Genomic DNA, 24,868 nt, shown 5'->3' on the forward strand with positions numbered 1-24,868 from the left:
AAAAATTTCATTTTATTTACATCTTTTCTATTTATCAATTAAATAGATTACATCATTATGTTTTATTTTAAAATGAGACAAAGAAAATTCAAACATACATTATATGAAACAACATTGAACACGGGAATTCTAAAATTTTATCATGTTATATTTAGTACAAAAAACATGAAGTCAAAAGAAGGAAAAAATAGTTCGAATCACAAAAAAAAAAAGAGCAAGTCAAAGAACACAGCATTTTATGTGTCTTCAACATGACATTCCAGTGAAGTGATTAAAAAAATACATATTTTAAAAGTGATGATCTATACATGAAGATGCGTGGATGACTCACAAAATCTAAATTATTCTTCCAATTTTCGTTTCTGCCCTCGGGGGTTATCTATAAAATTAAAGAAAGGAAGCTATATTGCATTCTAATTCAATGAACAAAATGCTTTTAACAGCATACTATAACTTAGGATACCATAATTTAAAATTTTAACAATAACTTAGATCAGACGTTCCCAAACTTCAGACCTCCGCAGACCCCCCCCCCCCCCAGAAAAATTTTGAACTTCGAGGACCCCCTCCCCTGGCGCGCGCACGCAAAAAGGGATTTGACACAGTTAAACCTATCTCTTTCTAGTATATTTATCTGCTTTTTTCCTTTAAATTTATTTATTCATTGTTTTGTATTTTTTTTCAGAGCTCTTATCTGGTTTTAATTTTTTACATTATTATTTTGAGTTATGGAAGTAAGGTTTGATTTAAATTTCAAACAGGAACAAAAATTTTATCACCAAATTTCTACAAGTTTACAAGAAAAAATGAACTTTTGAAATTAGTGAACGAAACACCGTTAGCCTAGTTTTAGTGTTAATTTTTTGTATGAGTTGTAATTGTATGGCACATTAGGGTTTTTAATTATTAACTGGTTCGGGCAAACCTAAATTATATTAAATGTTTTAGCTGAATAGCATGGTGGACCCCCTGACATGGACTCGCCACGGACCACAGTTCGGGAAACTCTGACTTAGATTTACACATATGGACTAAGACCTGTTGCTTGCAACAAACATCAAAATATTTAAAAGATGCAAAATAATTGAAATCCCAAACACGAAAGTTATTTTTTGTGATGTTGCATATCAAACACATGTTCAGATAATTGCATTGGTGAAGTATTATTATTATTTTTTGAAATTTTAAGCACAAACTGATGATTTTTGAAAGAAATCAAGCTCTAAGAAACTTTTTTAAGCACTTGAAAATGAACTTTTATTTTTCAAGCACTTTTCAAGGGTGCACGAACGGTGAGAGTGGTGATCGTGAATCTTAACCTTTATTTACAAATGTATTGAACACTACTTTTAGTCAAATTTAAAGACACGGATGCTTTAAACGTAAATTTTCCAAAATGAAATTATCTTCGAACTTGAGACAATAATGATGTAAAACTACTGGTGAATTAGGAACATTTAAGCTTGTTTTAAGATTTTTTTTCATTTTTTTTTTTTTTTTATTTTGAAATCAAATACCAAATCAAACATTTAATTCTTTTAAAAGTTAGCTGTTGTGACTATCAATAACATTGGTAAACTAAGATTTTGTTAAATGAAACATTTTTAGTTTTTCTAAGGCAATTTTTGAAGTTGATTTCAAAAATCCACACAGAATTTTCCAATCACCCAGTTTTTGCAAAAATAGGTTTTAAATGACTTAATTTCCCAGTGTTTTCCAATATAATGTAATGATAAAAATTCATAATTAACAGTTATGACTTGCTTATCTAGGTCATTGCTAGTATACAACTTTACTTATCTACGTTGTTGGGTTCTTGCAATAGTATTTTATTAAGCTACTTATGTTATACTTTTTACAGCCACTTGTGTTTATCTTGTGAATAAATTATTGTTAATACATTGTATACACCACCAACATTTTCCAAACATTATGTTTTACAGCTGAATTTCAACATTACCGAACATTGCAAAAACTTGCACTACTGATCATATCAAATGTTTTGAAACTGCTTACATTTAACTTTTATCACTCGACAATAAGTAATACGAACGCTCAAATCCTATCGCTTATGGTAAACTCATTTTTAGATTCCTAAGAGGGCAAAAAACTATGAAATAAGCAAGAACATTACCATCTTCATCTGCATCGTCTTCAATATCAACATCGCTATCTTCAGCGCCATCAGGGTTATAATCCTCACCTTCCGATTCCTCCTGTAATAGCAAGAGCGAAAAAAATCAGGATATATTATAAGCTTGATTCTGTATGATACAACAATCAGTTCAAAAGATAATCGGAACTGATTTGAGGGGGAGGGGAGGGTGGAAGACTTAAACAGGCAAACGTAATAGAGAAATCTGAGGGCCAATTTAGAAAAAGATCTCATCTGTGGTGATTAAGAGATTTTACTGTAAATAGAACCCCAATATATTACATTTCATTGATGGTAACTTGTATTCAACGATAGGATGACATGCTAGCAAGTGACCTATACAGTAGAGAACCAATTATCCGGGAAGTTCGGGACCATCGCCGTCCCGGATATCTGAATTTCCCGGTTTTCTGGATCGCTAAAAAGCACTATTGGCTGTTTGTTTATGAAACTTAAATTCCCATAATAAATAGTTATACATATTAAAAATCGGTGTTTCTCGCGCTTTTCCGACGTGACTTACGCTCCAAATGGCTTTAATTAGAGACTATTCAATAAAATATTGCTTTAGAATGTGACAATATTCATTTCTTTAGCATTCAGTTGGAATAAAACACGAAAGTTTCAGACTTACGAGTGTACTTTTTAATTCAAGAAAATATTTCGCAAATTTTGACCTGCGTTAAGCATAACCCTCTGAAGTTCGTTTTTGAAAACATTTTCCCTAATTATAGATGAGTAATATGGTATTTATTAAGAAACCATTCATACTCTTTTAGGTATTTCAAAAAAATGCTTCGTTTTTCAAAAATTGCCGAAAATGCGCATTTTTAAAAAATGGCGGGAAAATCGGCAAAAGGTTGCCGGTTTTCTGGTTTCCCGGTTTTTTGGTTCCCGGATAAAAGGTCCTGCACTGTATTACAAATCAACAGATCTATAGTGGGGCAAACGTAACCTGGCAGCATTGTGAAGGCTTAGGGTGGTCCAAAATTTCGAAGGTGAATAAGTTCTACCCTTCCATTTTGTTCCAATGCATTAAAAAATAAATCAGACAAAATTTGAAACCATTTCGATAATATTTAGAGGCAGCTCAATGCAGATGAAGTTTTCATCATTGCTGAATGGAACGTGTACGACACACTACCATTGTCCTCACTAAGGTAAAATACAATTATTATCTTTATTAACAAAAAAACAATTGCTTTATAAAATTGCTATTTTATACAGAGACTTAACAATAGCCATTATGAAAATACCTTTGTAAATATAAATACATAAAATCTATTCCTTTAACAGTCGTGGTCGAATAAATTTTTAACTTGCTATTGCTTATGTATATATGCCTACCTGTAACCATCAAATACACTTTTAACTGTAACCATTAAATATCATCTGAATTGTTTTAGCTTTGGTTTTACCACTACTGGAATGTCAGTTTTCACTTATTTTTGAAATTCATATGTCTCTTTATTTTAAAATAATTGAGCATGGCAAATACATCAACTAGATCAAAACCAGAGGCTTATCATCTTAGTTCAGTCATAAGTAAGCTCACAGGTAGTAAACAACCTTCAAATTGTATGGCATTGGGTATGTTTCTTCATACAGGGTTCATACTCAATTTGGATGAAAAAATTCCATGACTTTTCCAAGACTTTTTCATGACTTCAATGAAAATTTTCATGACCTTGTTACACGAAGAGAATAGCACTATTTAATCTCAAACTTGCTAATATTTGGAAATGAGCATTAGCAAAACGTCTATATAAATGCCACAGCCTCATTGAAGCACTTACTCGTAATGGAAAAAATATAAGTGCACACTTAAAAAACTAAACTATTCTTATTTGTCTTCATCATATAAATTTAAGTAAAGTAAAAATGAAGTGAAGCGCATATGATAATGCTTATGTCTGATATATAAAAGAAAAAAACAAGAAGAATGATATTGAATGGGACAAAGGTTGAATGAGTCATCACAAGTTTCAATAAATTTGCTTCAAAAGTTATCTTTTAGTGTCAACAGTGCGTTTAATTAACCACGTAACTTGAGAGTATTTTGGTTCTTTAAAGTAAAGCAACATAGTTTAGTTCTTTATGTTCATAAACCAGATCTTTTTTGAAAAAACCATTCAGTAGTGAATTAACCTTCTGACTCAAAAGTATATTTGTTTTGTTTACAAATTTGCATATTTTCAAATGCATATAAATTAATAGGTTCAGAAATTCCAAAACACGTTTAATTCCCAACATTGAACGTAGCAGTGGGTTGGGTAGCATGGATTAGTTTTGGGTGCCATATGTTGGGCACTTCTGTTTTAGAGCATTAGAATTCCTCTTTTTCTCTATTCGATCGTCTGTCTTTAGATCTTTCTTTTCTAAAACATTCAACAAATTAAGATAAACTCTGATAAGTTTAAAAATAAAGTCCTTACGAGTGATGGAATCGAACTCGCATGCAATTGAATTGCTTTTTTTTTTTTTTTTTTTTTGAGTGGGCGTGGCAAAAGAACGTGAAATTTTGCTACTACAGAATATGAAACGTAAGAAGTGTTGAAAATAACAGAAAATTCAAGATAAGTGATGTCCAGGCAGTAAAATCACATCGCAAAAAATGGCAAGCGGCTGCGACAGAAGTGGATGCAATGAGATTTCAAAATTCAGATTTGATTTTTGGATCGTTCAATTTTTCATTTTTAATTGCTTTTATGTGCTATACTGTAGAATCACTCAAGATTTCTAATGCTCCTTTAGCTACTGTTCCTTTCTCTTTGTCCAGGACATTTTTCCATGACTTTTCCAGGTCTGAAATTCTGTTATTTTTTTCCATGACTTTCCAGAATTTCCATGACCCGTACGAACCCTGTTCATAACTATATTGAATTAAAGAAAACTAAGAGAATCTTCAAGAAATACATTAGAAAAGATAACAAAATTTTGGCAAATACCCCGAAACTGTCAGCCCAAGTACAATGACACATAAATAAATAAATAAATAAAAAAGGTGAGTTTGTTTCCAAATTGGATAAAAAAAAAATTTTTTTTGATATATCACATGTTAATGCTCTGAACATAAAAATTTCTTCTGATCAATCAGAAGAGTTAGAATATGAAGAATAAGTACCATTTTTAGCGAAAGAATGTGATATTCAAAAAGGAAGAAAAAAGCGAAAGAAAGTTATGACATGACATTTGGCAGCAGCATTGGACAGGACAAAAGTTTCAGACCGCAGTGCTATGTTTGTAGTTGCTGCTGTGAAGTAAATGATATTTAAGTAGAAATTTTATTCGCCGAGAGAGGATGAAACACCGCTCTAATATGTTTCGGCAGTTAAAAACAGAATTTCAGAAACAGAATGCTAAATTAACAGTTCACTGGGTGGTAAATTGTTGCACATAAGATATACTCCATTGAAGCACAACAAACTTCATTATTCTCAAAATTTGAATTTATCTTTTAAATTTGAATTGTAAATGATTGCAGTATGTTATATGCTTGCACTTTTTTATTAATTGTAAAATCTGCTTTGAACAATATTCAATGTTTTGCAACTACCCGGTATTGGCCGAGTATCTGATCAAAATTTGGCCGACAGCATCAAGTACTCAGCAAATTGGCAGCGTATCAAGTACTCGGTACATCTTTAGTTTCTTTCTTTACCCTACCTGCATATTCAAAATGAAGTGTTTTAAATTTTTTAAGCTGTTAATTAAAAATTCTGTCCCAAGGTACAATCACCACGTGGTGCAAGAAAAACCAAAGTGAAGGTTAATCCAGATGCAATATCATTATTTTCTCATAAGCAAAATATTTAAAGTACTTCCCTTTTATAACAAGATAAAATTCAGTTGATTAGACTTACAATTACAAAAAATGAAATAAAAATGAAAATATTTACTTTGGAGTCATGAAATTTTCTTCTTCTCACAAAATCGACAATTTTACTCATTTGATGTTAATTTTTACTATGGCACCATTTAGTGGTGAAAGTTACTATTAGAGATTACAAAAACGTGGCTGCTTAAAATAGATTCTTAGAAATTGGCAGTGTCCCATGGTACAGATGTCTCAAGGTACAACATTATCCCCCAACGTAGTTTTACTTATGTAAATAAGACCATATTTATGTAAAACAAATTGAAACCTTTTGACAACCAGTCATATTGAGCTATTCTCTAATCAAGAACTTGGGTTTTAATGAATGAATACAGCATTTTAACTATTGAAAATAGTAAAAATATTTACTTATGTACAAAACTCAATTTCAAATGATTTCATTATTTGTCCAAAAATTTCATATTTCTTTTGTAACAAACATTGAAATGCAAAAAACAATTATTAATTTCAAAATGTATATGTATATAACTTCGTTTTAAAATAAAAGAATTTTAAAGTCTGAAAATCCGTCTTCGTATAATCTGAGGCGACAACAAATAATACGATGCAAAAGGTGAAGTTGATTGTCATTTAACAATCAATTTTAGCAATTAAATTAAAAATGCCAAGTAATAACTTAAGCTTTTATCAGTATTGATTTAAAAAACAGATTTTTTCTAGAAATTGTGATTACAGTACACTAATTACTTCAAGACAATGAGTGAAGGCAAAGAAGCTGACAGCTTCCTCATTTTACGTAATATGGAACGCGTGGAAGAAAAATTTAAGCTACGTAAAACAACCAACTTTACAGATACAGAAGCAATCTTAGAAAGTTCATCCTGTAATTAAGATTCAATTCTATGACCTTGAGGAAAAAAGATACACAAATATGTGGCAGTGCATAATCGCACCTCATTAATTTTATGTTTTTTCAAACAAATAATTGGCGGAAAATGTACATTAAAAAAAGTATATAATTTTGCAAAGCAAAAAAAATTTTTTTTCATTTAATAAATTTTTCCTGAATTTATTTTTTCAAAATTTCCCGATTAATAATGTTTCCTGACTTTTCTCTTATCCGTCGCCACCCTGTTTCTGTTTATTTTGCACTTTTAAAGTTTTTAACAGACAGAGTAGAATTCTGAAAATTGGCAAGTTTACTTATCTTGTTGTATGTGCTCTTCACACAAAATGTCATTAAAATGGGAAATCATGAGGAGGTCAAGAAGGTGACTGACCTGACATATGGAATTCCACAATGTAAAACATGTGAACATTCTTGATTTTTTTTCATTACCTTGCCCTTGCGATCCCAGTCTAAGTTTTGGTGTAGTGGAAGAATAAAGTTAGAGCTATAAAATATTTTTTTTAAAAAAGAAATTATAAGAGGGCATGTTTTGAGATATTCAAGGTCAAAAGTCAAGATGAATGACCTTGAAACTTAAACCTGTTGTAAGAAAGTCATTTTTCATATCAATAAAAAGCTCTATTCTTTAGCTTTACAATGGTTTTTGAATTTTTATTTTACTATAATTAGGAGAGAAGTTACAGCATTTGAGTGTCACAAACTTTTCGTTCTTTTTCGTACTTTTCCAGTTTTCTAACAGCCTTGTTTTTCGTAAAATTTTTAAAGTAGAATTCTAAAAATTAGCAGGATAACTTATCTTGACATGTGTCCCTCACACCAATTTTCGTTAAAATCGGAGATGGTGAGGTCAAAAAGTGATTGATCTGACATGGAATTGCCCTAAATCTTTTCAGCCGTTATATTGCCCCGCTCACCCCGATAACAAGTCCTAAAATAAATTTAAACCTACTAACACACTTTGTCAATTCGCATACGTGTCCGTAAGAGCTCACTCGCTGACGTCATAATATTTTCAAAAATAGTGATTTTTTAAAACTTCACAACTCTCAATTTTGGTCGTAGAGGAGTGATTTTTTTCAAGTTGTAAATGTTAGTGTGTCCGGAATGTTTTCAATATCATTGCTAGGACTGGGGGACTGTATAAAAATTTAATTTTGCAACTTTTTCAAAATTTGATTTTTAGACAAAAATTTCACGAATTTCGAGTCCTTGCGCAACTTAAAAGATTTTTTAAAAATGGAACTGTATGACTATTTCTAACGGTTTAGGAATTAGCTATTGGTCCACTTGTAGGGTGGACCCTGTATAAATTAACACCAAATGAGGTGTGCCTTCATACAAGCTGAAAAATTCTTGCAAACACAATTTAGTAGCAATTTTCAGCTCCAATAGTTAGAATAATGGAAATTGGGAGGGAAATAATTTGTAAAAGTCTATTTCTTGATATAGATCAGTGGATGTGGCATTATCTGCATCCACTCTAGGCAGGGTTCACTGATTACAATATATATCTTACCCGTTATTTATTTTGAAAATTTGACATTTTTATAGTTATTTTGAACTGCAAAATTTGCAATATAAAAAAATTACATGTTTTTCACATGTCAACACTATTCGCTTATTGGACATAACAGGAATATTTGTTTAATCGATGTGCACTAACTAATGACTAACTTTTTTTTTTCCGAAATTTCTAATTTTGTAAAAGTAGCTAACAAAACAAAAATGAGAAAAAGATAAAACTCAACTGACTCGATAAAATTTAATAAAATTTTAAAGTAAAACATTAATCCTAAAATACATATAAACATTACATATGACAAGAATCAATAAAACAGTACTAATATAACAAGTTAGCATATGGTTTTAAAAAAGTTTTTTATATGTTAATTTTACATAAAATTTTATATTTGTGCATACGATACTGTGATGTTATTTCTGTGATTCTTTACAGGACTTGATTCGTAATCCGTTTCATACAGTACATGAATATAAGACTCAACAACTAATATAATAGCCTATATATTAACTTTAGTTATCTAATATCATATTCCTAAAATATTTACTAGCTACTTTTTTTCTCATTTATGTGACTAACTTGATCGCTGTCCATAAATTAAATAGGGCAGGCTGCCTGAAAACTGGACATAATAAGTGCCCAGTGGCGATGTTTATTGCCTGTGTGATGATACAGTAATTATGTACCAGTAATAAAAATTGACCATTATAAAGAATTTTTAACCATGAAACTTACATCAATAGAATTTTGAAGATAAGAAAGGCCTACTTCATCTTCTTCCTCATCTTCATCACTTAAATCTTCATCATCATCCTCATCTGAACAAAAGATTAAAAAATAAAAGCTATTACAAAGTAGTATAACAAAATCCAAGGGAAAAAAATTGTAATTCCCCAATTAAGTTATAAAAACTTTCCTGATTTTATAATCATAACTATCATGCAGACTAGTGGCGTATATAGCGCAAATTCCGCTTGCGCGTGGGAAGGAGGATGCAAGAGGCATAAGTGCACACCCTCAAAAAAAAAAAATTAATTTGAATTCTGAAATTTTGAATTTAAATTATGTTTTTCGCAATCACGAACTGAGACAGGACCCTACTTATTGGAGTTGTTTCTAGAAACAGCTCCGCCCCCCTCCCCAAGCCTGCCTTCCCTCCTGGGCGGTTAAGTGTGCATAGCTGTGTGTGTGTAGACCTGTGTATGTGTGCGAGAGCGTGCGTGTAGGACATGGACGCTTCCGACCAGGAGAAGCGGATAGCTCAGGACCTGAGCAGCCGCGCCGCCTGCAGAGGACGGTGGGGCTGCAGAGGCTTCTAGTCCAAGCTGAAAAAGGCACGAACCTCAAAAACGGTCAAATGAGAACAAGCAATCGTGATTGCTTAAAAAAAAGGTAAAATTACATTTACAAATTTTGGGGGGCAAAACTGGAAATTTCCACGACATTTTTAACTGTGTCATTTCCCCTAACAATTCCAGGTTTTCCCACAGCGAGCGTATGAACCGTGTTGCTTATTCATGCAGCAGGCCAATTAATCGTATGCCAAATACAAAGTAGAAAATATTTACCTTCATCATTTAAGTCACTGTCACCATCTTCTAGAGCACCATTTTCTTCTGAAAATAAAATTTTAATATAGTTTTTAGACAAAATAGGTATAGGCAATTTTTTACTTTAACGTTTTGATTGTCAGAAAAAGTCTTTGTGCAGTAGAAATATTATAAATCACTGGGAACTGAACCCCATTAGGATAATTAGATCCAGAAAATGGTCTATTAAAAAAAACAATTAAGTGTATGTGTTACTTAGTTGTAAAATTACCGATTAATTATTTAAAAATGGAGATATTACACTAAAAATTATAATTTAAAAATGAATAAATAGAGATATAAAACAAAAATGAACTATTAAAAAATTCTAAACAAATTTTCAGTACTTATAAAAAATTCTCCCCCAAATTAAAAAAAAATCTCCCCTGAAATCTGAATTAAAGGGGACATTAACCCTAGAAATTGAACCCTATATTTCAAACCCTGTGATTATTAAAGATATTATTGATCAAATAAATGAGTAAAATAAAAAAGTAATGATTTAATGAAAAAGAAATGAAACAATAAACAAATTAATTCATCAGCTAATATATAAGAAAAAGTAAATGAAGGAATAAAATTGTGAATTAATTAAAAAAAATAAACATAGAATGAATAAAAAAGGGAATTATTAAATAAAGGATTGTAAAGGAAATAATGAATGAATACGTAAGTGATTTCATAAAGGATTATATAAGTAAATGAAAACAAAGTACTTCACTTTGCCCCACATGTACTTGACTAACTGTACAAAGCATTAAAAATATAAATAAGTATGATATTAAGCAAATAAATACTGTACTGAACATTAGTAGGTCTAAATTAATATTTAAAATGTTAATAACAAGAAATTTATCATTTAATAATGGCAAAACTAATTTATGACTTACAACAAAATATTACAATATGAGTATCAATTTTAGAAAATGGTTTCATATCCTTTGATTTTCAGATTATTTCTTCTTGACTGGAGAAGACTACATTGGTTACTTCTTAATTAAAATAATACCAGATAGGTGGTGCAAATATTTTCCCATTCCACTTTGACCCGGTATTTCACTTTTCCCAACATTCCTTTACATCTTAATTTTATTCAAAACATGAAATAAATATAAAATAAGAAACAAAATAAGCCAATTAAGAGTAACACAGGTGAAAATAACTTCCACTTTTCAAAATTGTTCAAAATTTTACTAGATGCAAAAGGATTGAAAATTTAAAGCACAGCACGCAATTTTCGGAGAATGCAAGCAATTCTTTACCCCCTCTTTTACTTTCATGTTTCCTTTTAGCTTTCAATGACAAAAATGCATACAACAGCTATATTTTTCTTGTAGTGAATGTTTTTGGAAAACAAAATCGCACATCTGGCACAAAAGTCGCGATTTGGCTATTTTGTATCAGATTGTATCAGAATTTGAAAATTGGCACAGATTTTCCACCTTTGCCTTTGTCAATAATATAATAGAAAATTATGTTTTTCCAGACAAACGCAGATACTTTTACCAAAAATAGGAACTTTTCAATCAAATATTATGGGAAGAACTATTATTGTTCCAAAATAACAATTTATTCATACACACATATACTGCTACAAGTTAACTGCTACTGGTTAAAAAAGTAGTCTTTCACTTTAGTCGGGAGAGAAACTCTGGATTATAATGAAATGAGAATTGTAATGAAAAAGTATGGATGAGCTCACAATTTTGACATCATTGCTCAGAAGAAATTCTTTTTGGATTGAAAATCCCTTTTGGCAGAGTTTTAAAAATGAAACTTTCCAGTTAATTTATGGCAGCAAGCTGCACAATTCAGTGTTTTCTGGAGCAGAATGCAGAAGTCTTTGGCATCATATGAGCACTTTTGATGAGAGGGTTCGTACTCAATTTCAGAAATAAAATGAAGGAGTTTTGAAGGAGTAAAATGAGATTTTGAAGGATTACTAATGGAGTGTCATTGAATGTCACACTTTTCAATATATTTGACCATCTGCAACCCTTATCACAAAGTGTCACACTTCACCCTAAACTTCTCTTGTCACATCATATTTTTTACAAACACATTGTTACAATAACCGTGTGATGTCACTTTTTGTCACCCTCTCTTCCCCTTGTCACAATTTCATGAGCCCGTCTCCTCCTCAAAGCATGACATCACTTGTGGATGACCCTTTTTATAATATTAAAATGCAATTAACTAAACATTTTTTTTTTAATGCAATCACTTAATGTAGCACATTTACTTATGTAGTTTTAAATATTTAAATAATAATTAAAAAAACTTGACTTTTGCTGCTGAGAGTGTGGTGGCGGAAAAAACAATCATAAAACTTGAAAAAATAGCCAAGCACCATTTAAGCATGTTTTACTTCACTTATGAAATGCCTTAGTCTTCTAATAAAATTCTCACCTTCAACTTTTATGAATCAACTATGATCAATTTGTAAATAAAAAAAATATATAAATGCATGAAATTACCACATTAAAATCGCCTTTGTGACGAAGTTAGTTGTCAATCGAAGTATTTTAAGTTTCTATTATAGAGGAAGATTATGTTGTCTTGAACTCTTAAAAAAAAAGTAGTTTTGAAGGAGTTAAAACCAAAATGAAGGAGCGTACGAACCCCGATGAGCTCACAAAACAAAACTTGTAATTACTTTCTTCTATATCTAATATATAGAAGAAAGTATTGGATTCGTGCAAATTTTCGAATTTTGACGGATTCGAACGTTTTGAGGTGTGCTGAGTCCATTTCGACCATTTTTGGAAAATGTCTGTCTGTCTGTGTGTGTGTGTGTATGTATGTGTGTCACGTCTGTGTGTGACCAGTTTTTTGTGGCCGCTCTACAACAAAAACTACCGCATGAAATCGAACGAAATTTAGTACACGTATGTGCCCCTATGTGAACTTGTGCCCATTAGTTTTTGGCGCGAATTCCTCCAAGGCGGGTGGAGCAATGGGACGTTTTTCGAGTTACGCGTGCTTGCTATTCCTCAGGAAGTTACTGGCGGAATCAAACAAAATTTGGTCCATATGTTGGTATTAACAGGAACAGGTGCTGATTCAATTTTGGTGTCAATAACTCAAACGGGGGTTGAGCTGTAGAACGTTTTTTGTCGTCAATTGTGACTGCTGTATCTCAAGAAATAATGAACGGAATGAAAGAAAAATTTATCGGCAAGTAGCCCTTAGTGGGTATAAGAACTGATTTTATTTTTGTGTCAACAGCTAAAAAGGGGGGGTAGCGCAATCACCGTTCTTTTTTTCCATTTTGAGTGCCCTATCTCAAGAAGTAATGCTACGTTCTGGTTGAAATTTGGAATATATGTGAATCCATATGTAAACAGGCTTTGGTTCAATTTTGACGCCGATCGCTCCAAGGTGTTGATTTTTTTTTTTTTTTGCAAATAAAAATATTTTTATTAATGCAACAATAAGAAAGATAAATCGTAATAGATTGTCGTCTGCGTATTTCTCGTGATTTTAATTGTATGGAAATGATAGGAAATATTATCTCAATGATTTAAAATTTTTAACTGTTGCCATCTTATGTTTGTTAACAAATAAAATATTTGTAATTAATTCAAGCAAGGCTTTTAAAATAACTTTCAATTTTCGCTCTTTGCTTTGCTTTTGCAATAATTCAGACATTGGGATGGTCGTCAAGTTTTTGCTTGTGTCATTTTGTTTTTGTTGGGAATATTGCTTCCTCGTCAAGCATGGGGAGGGATCAGAAAAAGGAAAAATATAGAAGAAAGTTTCGTAATGGCCACAACATACTAGTTTTTTATTTGCAGTGCAGACTGGAGCAAAATTAGCAAATTTCCGTTTTGGGATAGAATGTAGTAGCATTTAAAAATCAGATCACCTTTGGTGCAATTGCAGCAGATTTTCCACTCCGGTATTTTTTCTGATGACTGATATTAAAAAATGCTCAATTAGTGTCAAATTAAAGGGGGAAAAGAAAGACTTATTGGAAGGGGAAGAATCAAATTACAGTAGTTCATATGCACTGTGACATCACTTGGAATGTTTCTAGGAAGAACATCACATAAAATTTGCTTACCTTCATCATCATATTCTTCATTATCTTGGTCTGTACCATCTAGATATTTCAAACTGGGGATTAAAGCAAACACTTTTTCTCGATAATCTTCCATAGAAGTAACTTCACAGTTATACAACTCAAGGAACTTTAAATCCTTAAACTCTTTCTGAAATTTTAGATCAGGGAGAAATATTAACATTGTGATTGCACAAGTTGAACACTAACAACGTCGAGAACTACATACATACAGCTAAACTGATGGATATAAGTTATTCTTTTAGATTTTCTCAGGGACTGATATTTAATGAAACAGAAAACTGACGTAATTGCCAAAATTTTACGAAAAGCATAAAATATAGAAAGAAAAAATGCCTGAATTTGAGAACCCTATTTTTACCTTCTATTACCATACTTAATGTAGCTCATAAAAATTACAGACCTAATTAATTTTTTTAATGTTTAACACAAGATTCAGACTGGTAAAAAATAGTTAACTTTTATAAGTGGTATTGGCTTGAATCAATTTGGATGCAACTTAACTGTAATTTTTCAATGGGCGCGACAAAAAAAAAAAGGTAAATACAAAATCAATGATGTCAAAGGCACATAATCACATAGTAAAATGAAAAGAGTTTTGTAGGAGTGGATGCAATTTGATTTTGAAATGCATAAATTACATGCCCTAAATGTTAAAACTAACTAATATGCTGAAGGAATTGCCAAATTTAGAGCAAATGTTCACTTTCAGCAGCAAATTTGTTTTATATAAAGTAGATAAGCATATTTAACGAAATTTGGAGCAGCATCGGTGACCAATGCTATTGGCACATCACTGCTTTGCTGAAAAAGCAAGATGCAAATAAAATCGAATTTATTCATACGATACAACTATTTTATTAAATGAATTGAACAATTTATTTTTCTTTCCCTTGCATTTGCAGCATTCATCTATTTAATTTCTGGTAAAGTTGTTGAAAACTAATAAATATTAGTTTTTAAAAATTATTACTAACTTACCAAAGGTTCTAAAATATCAATAGTAGATATTTTATTCCCACCAAGGCTTAAATGTGTTAATTTGGGACAGCCATTTAGATTATCCAAACCAGCTGATATTCTGTTGTCACTTAGTTCCAGCTAAAAATAACGCAATTTAAAAATGATTAAAATTGAAGAAATTCTTTTTGAAAAACATGAAAAATAGATGAAAAAACGAAACTTACTTTTTTCAAGTTTGGAAGTTTAGGAAAACCTTTAAGATTTGTAAGACCAACATTGATCAGACTGAGACATTCTAAGTTGACAAAATCTTCTGTTAGTCCTTCCACTGAAGTACTGCGACAGTTATCAAGAACCAATTCTTTGATCTAAAAGAAGTTATAACAAGGTTTTACAATTACATGACATTTCATAGTCAAATTGCAGGGCTGTTCGATTTTAGACGGGCCAAAAAAGGCCGGTCTGCTTTTTTTGGTTCAAACCGATTAAAAAAAGCTGGCTTTTATTTGAAAAAGCCGGCTTTTTAAGAAACATTTCTTGGGGAATTTTTCTTGTAATTTAATCAAAATGGAAATTATCTTTGTATCTTAATCCAATTACTACTGTATTAATTCAAATTCCATGTCACAAGAATAAAAATTTGGAAGTTGTTAAATAGTGTCATTCAGTAAAAAACAAAAACTTGCTTTATATTAAGAAATTAGTCTAGTTCAATGGAATTTCAATGATTATAAATACATTTGAATTCAAAATATCACATGACACTGCTGCTGTCATATCAGTCATTTGATTCATACTTTAAATAACAATGCACCTATACCTTTTCTTTTAATCACCAAAACTGCTTATTTTTTGAAGAAAAGTGAAAAACATTTAAAAAAAAATAGTTTCCTATGTAAGAATACATAAAGACTAGCAAGACCATATTGGTGAATGAATTTAAATTCTGCAGGAATGATATCGATCTACATTTGCTAATAGGTACATAACTGAGCCAACTGAACACTGCAATATTTTTTTTTTTACTTCAGGTAGTATAGAAGCAGGAACTGGTATTTTTTTAATTAATTTTTTTAGGGGGGGGGGAGGTTGCAAGTACTTGTTTTTGGGAAGAAGGAAGTACTTGAAACAGGTATGTCTGGTTTTAACCTGGGGGAAAAAAGATGATTTATATAGGTGTAAACCACTTATTGTGTCATTTAGTTTTTGTTTTCATATATATTCACTAATCCACAGCAGCAGAAATCTAAAATATGATGTTAAAGAATGCAGTATTTAGTTCTGTTTAATGAATACACATCAAGACTGATTAAAAAATCATTAATAAGGCATAAAAAGTGGCAAATTATTGAATAGAAGTGTTTTCGGGTTACAAGGAAGCTGTTTTCAGTCTTAAAAACATCAACTTAGTTGGAAGATCATCCAACAAAAGCGAAAGGGTTTTGTCAAAAATGATTTGCAGTTTTTGTGCACATATCCCTTTTATCATTTTACTTTCAGCTAATGTATTGTTTTATTACTTAAATTGATTTATTAGCTTGTTAAAATGTACAGAGATCATTATTATCAAGACTATAGCACATGATTTATAAAAGCCTTTTTCCCCAAAAAGGCCGCTTTTTTTTTTTTTTTTTTTTTTTTTTTTTAAGGCCGCCTTTTTTGCAGTCCTGTCAAATTGTGAAATATTTGTGCATTTTCTTTGCTTTAAAACTACAAATGAGAAAGCTTATTGCTAATATATTTTGTACCTCTTCAGCTACATATTTGGGAACCTTCTTGTTTGAATCAATAACTTTATTTTTGAGTAATCAAGTTTTATTACGTACAACACACGGCAGATCAACACACCCTACTTGTAGGGCACTTTGGTTCACTTAACAAAGTTCCGTTAAAAAATTAATTCAAAAAAGTTTATCAGTTCAACATTTTCAAAAAAAATCTGTGGCATTGAGAAAATTTTTAGTAAAATCTATTGTAAAAAAATTGAATGGCTCATTAAGTTTTTTGAATGCACCACCTCCTCTTATCATTTTTCAGCAGGGGTCTGTCCAGGATTTTTCACAAGGTCCGTTTTTTTGTGAAAAATCAAATAATTTGTGAAAAAATCAAAATCTTGCAAAAAAAAAATTTTTTTTCTTGTAAAAACGAAAGTTTAGACTCCTGAGATGGTGGAAACTGCATCATTGACACTTAAAGTTGAGTGTTTTCCCTCTTTTTTCTGTTGAGAATATCATGCTTGAGTGTTTTTCTAGTATTTGGGGAAGGAGGGGGGGGGGGGCATCGCTCACTGGGAGATGGGCACCCCTCAAGTATCAATATTTTATCTACCATTCTACATCATGCTAAAATTATACTAAAAATGTTATTTGTATAGTATTTAAAATAACTAAGAAAAAAAAAATTCAGGCAGGGGTTCAGCATTTAACTTTTTAACCCAAGACAGATTAAAAGCACAGAGTTTCGTTTAAAACTTATAAATTTCGTGAAAAAAAAAATATTTTATTTGTTTACCTCTTAACTAAGCGTACTAAACATCGAAAATTCGAAAAATCAGACTCCCATAGTGGATGCAAAGAGATTGCAATCCTCAAAGTGAAGCCATCAAAGGTATAAAAACGGCTTGTAAAATAAATATTTTTGATAAACTTATTTTAGAATTGCATTTTAGAGTCCTATGATAAACATATCATTAATATCTGGACACAGCTGAAGCAAAAAATAAATCAATAAAAATAAAAAATGAACCATTGATTCAGCATTTTAATTATAGACTCATAAAAGAAAATGGAGTTCCGCTTTAAAAACTTGAAATAAGCTTCCTTAAAAAAATAAAGAGACTTTTCATTTATTTGCATCCTAATAAAGCAAAGTTAACTTGAAAAAAGAATAAAATATGATTCTCATATCGGATGTAAAAAGATTGCGTTTTTCAAAATGTATGCATCTATAGAAAAAAAAAACCCGGTAAATAATAGTTAAAGTTAATTATACTTTTTAGCATCGAAAAACCCATATAACTTTCTTCACCATACGCTAAGTGGCTTTAAGTTTGAATTTGGTAACCCTATCCAAAACGATCACCCCCCCCCCTCCCCGCCCATACTATATTTGCAGTTCTACGTTATTTCGCTGTATTTATATTATTGATTATTAAATCATGATTGGGGAGAAAAGTGCTTACTACGCCTATTCAGAGAATGTGTTGACGTTTTTTCAAAGAAGTTTACAACAACACCGCTGCATAAAACAAACAAGCAAAATTAAAAACCAAGCTGACTTTCAACTGTTAATTTCTCTCAAAGAAACCAACAGGCATTAAATTTATTTGGCCGTAGTAATTATTTATGGCTTGCAGGAGCATTACAAGAGTGCCGATTTTTTTTTCTTTAGCAAAATTAGCTGATTTTGTATAAGTTGATTCCTCTAATTTAACTTTAAATAAGGTTCCAAACATTATCGTTTTTATACAGAAAATATGCTGTATTATTTTGAGATTTGCTCTTTCAAGAAACAATTTGTGAAAGATCCGGTTTTTGTTTATCAGAATTTTGTGAAGGTTCCGTTAACGGACCCAAATTTGCTCTGTCCAGACCCCTGTTCAGGGAGGGACCAGCAGAAAATGGCGTTGGAAGCAAGATAACTTAAAACTAGGCTTGCCAGACGTCCTGGTTTGACCAGGATAGTCCCGGTTTTCCCCCCAAACAAAATCTTGGTGTCCCAGCCAGTTAACTCCTCGTCCCAGAAAAGATAAATTTGAATATAAATGCTAAAAAAGGTCTAAAAATAATTTTCCATAAGGCTTATTTAGGGATAATTGCTTTGACTTAAAAATCATATTTGCAAAATTAATACCGGATTAGCTTGTGAGGATCTTTACAACAAAATTAAAAACAACAAAAGACTAAAAAAAAAAGTCATATAAAATGAAAAATAACTAGAGGACCCGACAGACGTTGTTCTGTTCAAAATTGAAAAGTTTAAAAATTTCAATTACCTAATTTGTTTGTTCGGACATTGTTATTTCTTACCTTTTACTAAACTATCAAGTGTTTCAATCATTTTGTTGAAAAAAATAAGTAAAAAGAAAATGTTTTCAGCTGCTTGGTGTCAGAATACGTATATTTATTACAACTTGATTTATCTAATGCCCACTGAACAGTTGTTTTATTAACTATTTTTTCTCCCGTACTTGATGGTTTGTTCCTTCAGCCATACTCAAAGGATAAAAAGCATCCTCAGGTATTAAGTGCAAAAAACTAACTACCCATCTAGAACAAACGGGAAATCCCGCTGCAACATCCCTCATATGAAAAAGAATAAAACAATCGAAAGGATATCTTTTAAAAAAATGATAAAGGTAAAACCAGTTCTGTGAATAAGCCAAAAATCACTCATCCCTCCCGATGTAAAATATACTCATTCTTTAACTAAAATGGCTAAACACTGTTTAAAAACGAAAAACAATTCTTTGAAGTTTGAAATATTTCACGAAATAAACAATACAATAAATAACATTAACAGTAGTTTTAAAATTTAAACAAATGATCACGCAACTCTATTGTTTATAGCCAAAGTTGCCAAGCCACCACGTTACTATAATCCAGCCCATCAGTGAACGAAGCTATCTCCCACCGATTAGGGGTCCGATCTTTTGAACGAAAACTTTTAAAACTTCCATTTCTTGCCTATTATGTTCTTTCCAGCAAAGAAAGATCTTTTGTGTACAGAACTACCCTGTTGTAATTTATCTGAACGAAAATAAAATTTGTTTCATCATTAAATGAGCTGTTCTCAAAAGGTGAGAACAAAAGAGTTAATTCTGAGCAATTTTTAAAATTTCGAAATTTGACATCAATTTTGTTTTTATTGCATAGTATGTACACCTAGAACATCATATACGAACATTAAAAGACAGCAGGTATTAAAATTAATAAATAGCAAATTTAATGATCGGTCTGTAGGTAACAGATTTTGGACATCATTATAATGTAAGTTTCACAGTTTTTGAACTTTTCCAATGAAAATTTTATCTATTTTTATATTCTGCAATGAAAAATAAAGGATTTAAAGTACTTGAATGACTTTAAATAATAAAATTTTGTTATGGTTTCGCAAAATCCAAAAACAAAAATCCCAACCATTTTGCCAGCGCAGGTGATGAAGTCCCCAAAACTGACGCTGTTGGTGAAAACCGGTATTCTTCACTGGTAACCCTTCACTTATTGTACGCTGTGAGTTGTCGCTAATCGGAATTTGCTTAGCGATTTTTGTTCCGTTTTTACTTAAATGTGTTCCGTTACGATCATAACTTGTGTTTCTACTGTTATTAATGTTCAATGCATAAGGTATTAATTGTGCAAAATGTCAACGGATTGAAGGAATTGACATCATATTAGCCTTCTCTATTAAGGTTACAAGACAGAAGATCATCATTTATAATAATGAATAAATGGACAGAATTATCGACGTCTAGATCGTAACGCAATTTGGACATCTCACATGTATGTTTAAGAAAAATGATTTTGCTTCAAAGATACTGCATAAAAATATATAAAGACACTTTAAAATAATTAACAATTGATTTTGAGGATCGAAAAATACCTTTAAAACATAAATCATATATTTAGTTCTCAAATAACAGCATTGTCAAGATCGTAATTCTTGGACATACATCAAACTTCCATTTTTTCTAAAATTGTTTACAACATTAATTTTTTAATTTGTGGAAAATATTATCAAAAAAAATATATATATATTAAGTTTGAGATTCATGGCCTTATTTTTTTTTTTTTTTGAAACTTATGGAAATAATATAAAACATTTTTTTAATGGTACATTTGCTCATTTAACGTTTTGGTATGTTCAAAATTGTGCCATTTAGCAAAGAAAATATTTTTTTAAGGGTATTTGAAGAGCATTTTTTCCACAATTTATGTCAATTCTTGTCTCTATACAGTATCATAATTTAACTCAAAATTTTTTGAGTTTATTAAAATGAAAGTTATTTGGTGTTGAAGCTTCAAAGTTGAGGTCTGTGTTTGCTCCCACCTTTTGAGAAATGCCCGAATTCCATCATCTTTTCCTTTAATAATGTACTGATTAGTTTAATAATCCTTAAAGTATTCTTGACTTTGGTGCGGGGTAGAAGTGATCGACTTGTCACATATAGGACATTTTCCACAAAAAATATAGGACAAATATAGGACACATTATATGAATAGTTCCGCTATGAAAAAAGAAATAATACATACATATTATTTATTTATTCTTATCAATGATTTTGTTTTAAAAAAAACCCTCAAACAAAATTATAACTTACACCTGAAATGACTTTCCTGTAGTTGAAAGAATAGCTTTTGAAAAAAGTGTAATTTGCAGACAAAAAAAAAGAACAAAGTGAAATTTAGTGATAATTAACACAGCAACTCGCAATTTTTGCAGGGATAGAAGTGTCACATAGCTTATATAAATAAACAAAAACCGTCTTTGCGTTGAGAACTAACAGAAAATAACCAATGCTTTGTAGCACAAATATACAGATATTTTGTTCAATTAAATTCCACAAAAAGAAAAGATTGCAAAAAGACTATTAGAACATTCCGATCAGAAAATGCACTGAACACAAAAATATACCCGCGAAAACAAAAACCGAAATAAAAACACGCTGGAAAACAAAACAAACTGCTGTTGCCAAACGCAAAATTCTAAAACCAATTTCAGAATTCGTTCTCGAAATTCCACCCACTACAATGACGTCATATTGCTGTAGATAATGAGAGAAGATGCCTGTTGCAGGATTTTGTGAGTTGCATTTTTTAACTTTAAATTCGTTTGCACACGCACTTTCGACGAAAAATCCGAAGTCGGATAGTTTATTTACTGTTGTTTTAAAGAAGTAAATTGGATAAAAAAACTGGAATATAGGAAATATAGGACATTTCCCAAAAATATAGGAAATATAAGACGATTTTCATACTTTTTTTGAAAATATAGGAAATATAGGATATATAGGACCACTTCGACCCCTGCTTTGGTGCCAAAACTCGGATGGATTTGAGCAAAGAAACAAATGTTATTGGGTACGGACAGTACTTTCTGATCATTTGGTTAGGAAAACCTAAAGCACCGATCCGGTCACATGGTACAACTACGACGACAGAACACACGTTTTGCGTGAACCTTCCAGTACTTTACTCTTAAAATATATCACAGGACCTAAAATCGTTGCTTTCAAGAAATGAAGGCTTCACTCTATCTTTCTATGTTTCATCTATTCTCAATTGACATATATCACAGTAGGAAATTTCATTACAAATTTATTTCAATTTTTGCTCAACAATAGGTTAAAATAAATATTAATCATTTGGGAAATATAACCACCCAATGTTCAAATTAATTACCAAAAACGTTTCTCATTCGATCTATCGTGCTTCGAAACCGTGCTTGCCAACCCTTAATTACACACAAATTTTTTTATCAAAATCGATCCAGCCATTTAAAAGCCTTATAGTGAAACGTCCGCACAGAAGATTTTTACATATTAAGATATAAATATATTATTCTATTTTTTATTCCTCATTCAACGTATTTTTTCTAACTAAAATAAATTCTAAATATTTACATTTCAGAAATCTGACAAGCTTACATAAAACGGACAACCCAAAATTGAGCTTCTACTGTACGTATCAAAATATCGAATATTTTCGAACCCTGGTCAGAAAATACAATGTCAAATTTATATGCAGCTGATGCAAGGTTTTCGGAAAGAAGTCTGGCTGACCAGATGCACCTGGATGTAGATTCACCAATGCTATCTTTGAGCTGTTCTGTTATCTTCATGAGACTTGAATTAATATTTTATGCAAATTTCCAGTTTAGAACTATTCTATTGAAAAATAACTTCTATATGAAAATTAATTTTGATAAAAAAAAATGGATTTACATTTATTTACCTAATTCTTGTCATTTAATCTTTAGTCACAAGAATTTTCATTACTTCTACCACAGTCTATTGCTGCTGGTGGTAGTGATTTGACAAAAAGGGTCAAGTTCTAATTTGGTGAACAGGCCATTTTATTGAATAGAAACGGGACATATAAACAAGTACCTAATGTATTTGCGCATTTAGGTGAAGGCGCCTATATGGCAATCTTGGGGGGTTAGTGAGTGTACTGAGCACAAGCTGGAGCCTCTTCATCTTTACTAATAATAAAGCAGAAAGTCTCTCTGTCCGGAGGATGTCTGTAGGATGTCTGTGACGCGCATAGCGCCTAAACCGTTCGGACCGATTTTCATGAAATTTGGCACAAAGTTAGTTTGTAGCATGGGGGTGTGCACCTCGAAGCGATTTTTCGAAAATTCGATGTGGTTCTTTTTCTGTTCCAATTTTAAGAACAAAATTATCATGAGACGGATGAGTAAATTACGAAATTATCATAACGTGGAACCGTAACATGGGCACAAGCCAATTGGCGAGATACGAAATTATCATAACGTGGAACTGTAACGTCGGTACAAGCCAATTGGCGAGAAAATTCACCATACATTATTTGTAAATATACAAGCGAACCAAAAGACCTTTAATTTTTCTATTACGGGCGAAGCCGTGTGGGTGCCACTAGTAAACAAATAAAATCATCAAATAATACCAGGACAATCAATATGAATTTTTTTGGCAGCCCATGACATGTTGAAGTGCGGATAAGAATTTACGCACCATGAATGAACAAGTTGAAATGAGCTTTAGAGAGTTCATTTCTGTAAGAAAAAGAGATACAAGTTTGACCCAAATACATAAATAAAAAACTTAGTAACGTCAGAAACCAGCTGTTTGAATAAATAATTTATATTGTAAGAATTTTTAAAAAAAAGTTTCAAAAATCATGTCTGGTTGTTTTTTCGAGTAAAACTTATTTTTAAAGTTGAATATTGTGCAGGCATTTAACTCCTTCGTTTAAAATGAAAGCTACACGTGAAATTTTTCATGATAGGTAGCATTAGCAGTTCTTCTAAACATATACCTATCTAAATTTTAACGAAAGCATTCACAAGTATGAGAAAAATAAAAATATTTCAAATGATGAACTAACAAAAATCATAGATTTCGTTCTTTTTTTAAATCGAATCAATGAAGGTCGAACTATAAATAAAATTGTTAAGACCCGCGTAACGAATAAAAGATCATGATTCCCGTTTTGTAAAAGAGAGAATAAATATTTTTAAAAATTTAGATATTGACATTTGCGACTGAAATTGAAGAAAAAACATGATGTAAGCTACAAGGGAAAATTTGCCTAGACGATAAAGAGATACCATGTACATGCGCAGTAATATTTCAAAATATGACAAAATGGCGCCAAAGTTCGGATTCTTTTTCTACCTGCCATTACTGTATCCGCAGTGCTAATTCCCATTACGTTACAGTAAAGAAAATACAGAATCAGATGACTGCACAACAAATAAACCTAAGTCAGTGGCGAGAAATCAAAAAATAATAAATTTAAGACTTGAAGCAGCTTAAAAGAAAGCAAAATATAAAGTAATGCAAACAGCGCAATCATTGTTACTGAAGTGTCATACAGAAGTACACAAACCTGGGATGGATTCTTTCGCCTAATTTCTAACTCGATTCGTTTTTCCATATTTTTTTACTGTCAAAGTTTAGACTAACACAAGAAAAGATTTTATAGAAATAGGAAAAAATAAAACCTCAGAACAGCTTCGTTCTCCGCAAGTTGAAATTTGGAGCGACACGGTTACAGGTATAAATATTTATTCCGAAATAAAAGAAGAAAAAAAAAACACTTTGAT

At 31.3% G+C, this 24,868-nt stretch overlaps 1 protein-coding gene across 1 annotated transcript; it reads right to left on the bottom strand.

Moving 5' to 3' along the window:
* LOC129222276 (acidic leucine-rich nuclear phosphoprotein 32 family member A-like) lies at positions 1–24,804 on the bottom strand. Its single transcript, XM_054856758.1, has 8 exons — positions 24,652–24,804; positions 15,283–15,426; positions 15,077–15,196; positions 14,078–14,225; positions 9,991–10,038; positions 9,158–9,240; positions 2,135–2,216; positions 1–379 (listed from the first exon to the last, which is right to left on the bottom strand). The coding sequence occupies exons 1-8, from the start codon at positions 24,697–24,699 to the stop codon at positions 342–344; spliced, it is 711 nt and encodes a 236-aa protein (XP_054712733.1). The 5' UTR covers positions 24,700–24,804; the 3' UTR covers positions 1–341.
* Between the last annotated feature and the right edge of the window lie 64 nt (positions 24,805–24,868).

This window comes from Uloborus diversus, chromosome 5, assembly GCF_026930045.1.
Source record: "Uloborus diversus isolate 005 chromosome 5, Udiv.v.3.1, whole genome shotgun sequence".
NCBI lineage: Eukaryota > Metazoa > Arthropoda > Arachnida > Araneae > Uloboridae > Uloborus > Uloborus diversus.

Excerpts from the sequence above, each read along its gene's own strand:
- LOC129222276 (XM_054856758.1), bottom strand. The coding sequence starts at position 24,699 with ATGGAAAAACGAATCGAGTTAGAAATTAGGCGAAAGAATCCATCCCAG. Across the intron at positions 15,427-24,651 it reads GGCGAAAGAATCCATCCCAG|ATCAAAGAATTGGTTCTTGA; the intron begins GTTTGTGTACTT and ends AACTTCTTTTAG. Across the intron at positions 9,241-9,990 it reads CAGTGACTTAAATGATGAAG|ATGAGGATGATGATGAAGAT; the intron begins GTAAATATTTTC and ends TCTTTTGTTCAG.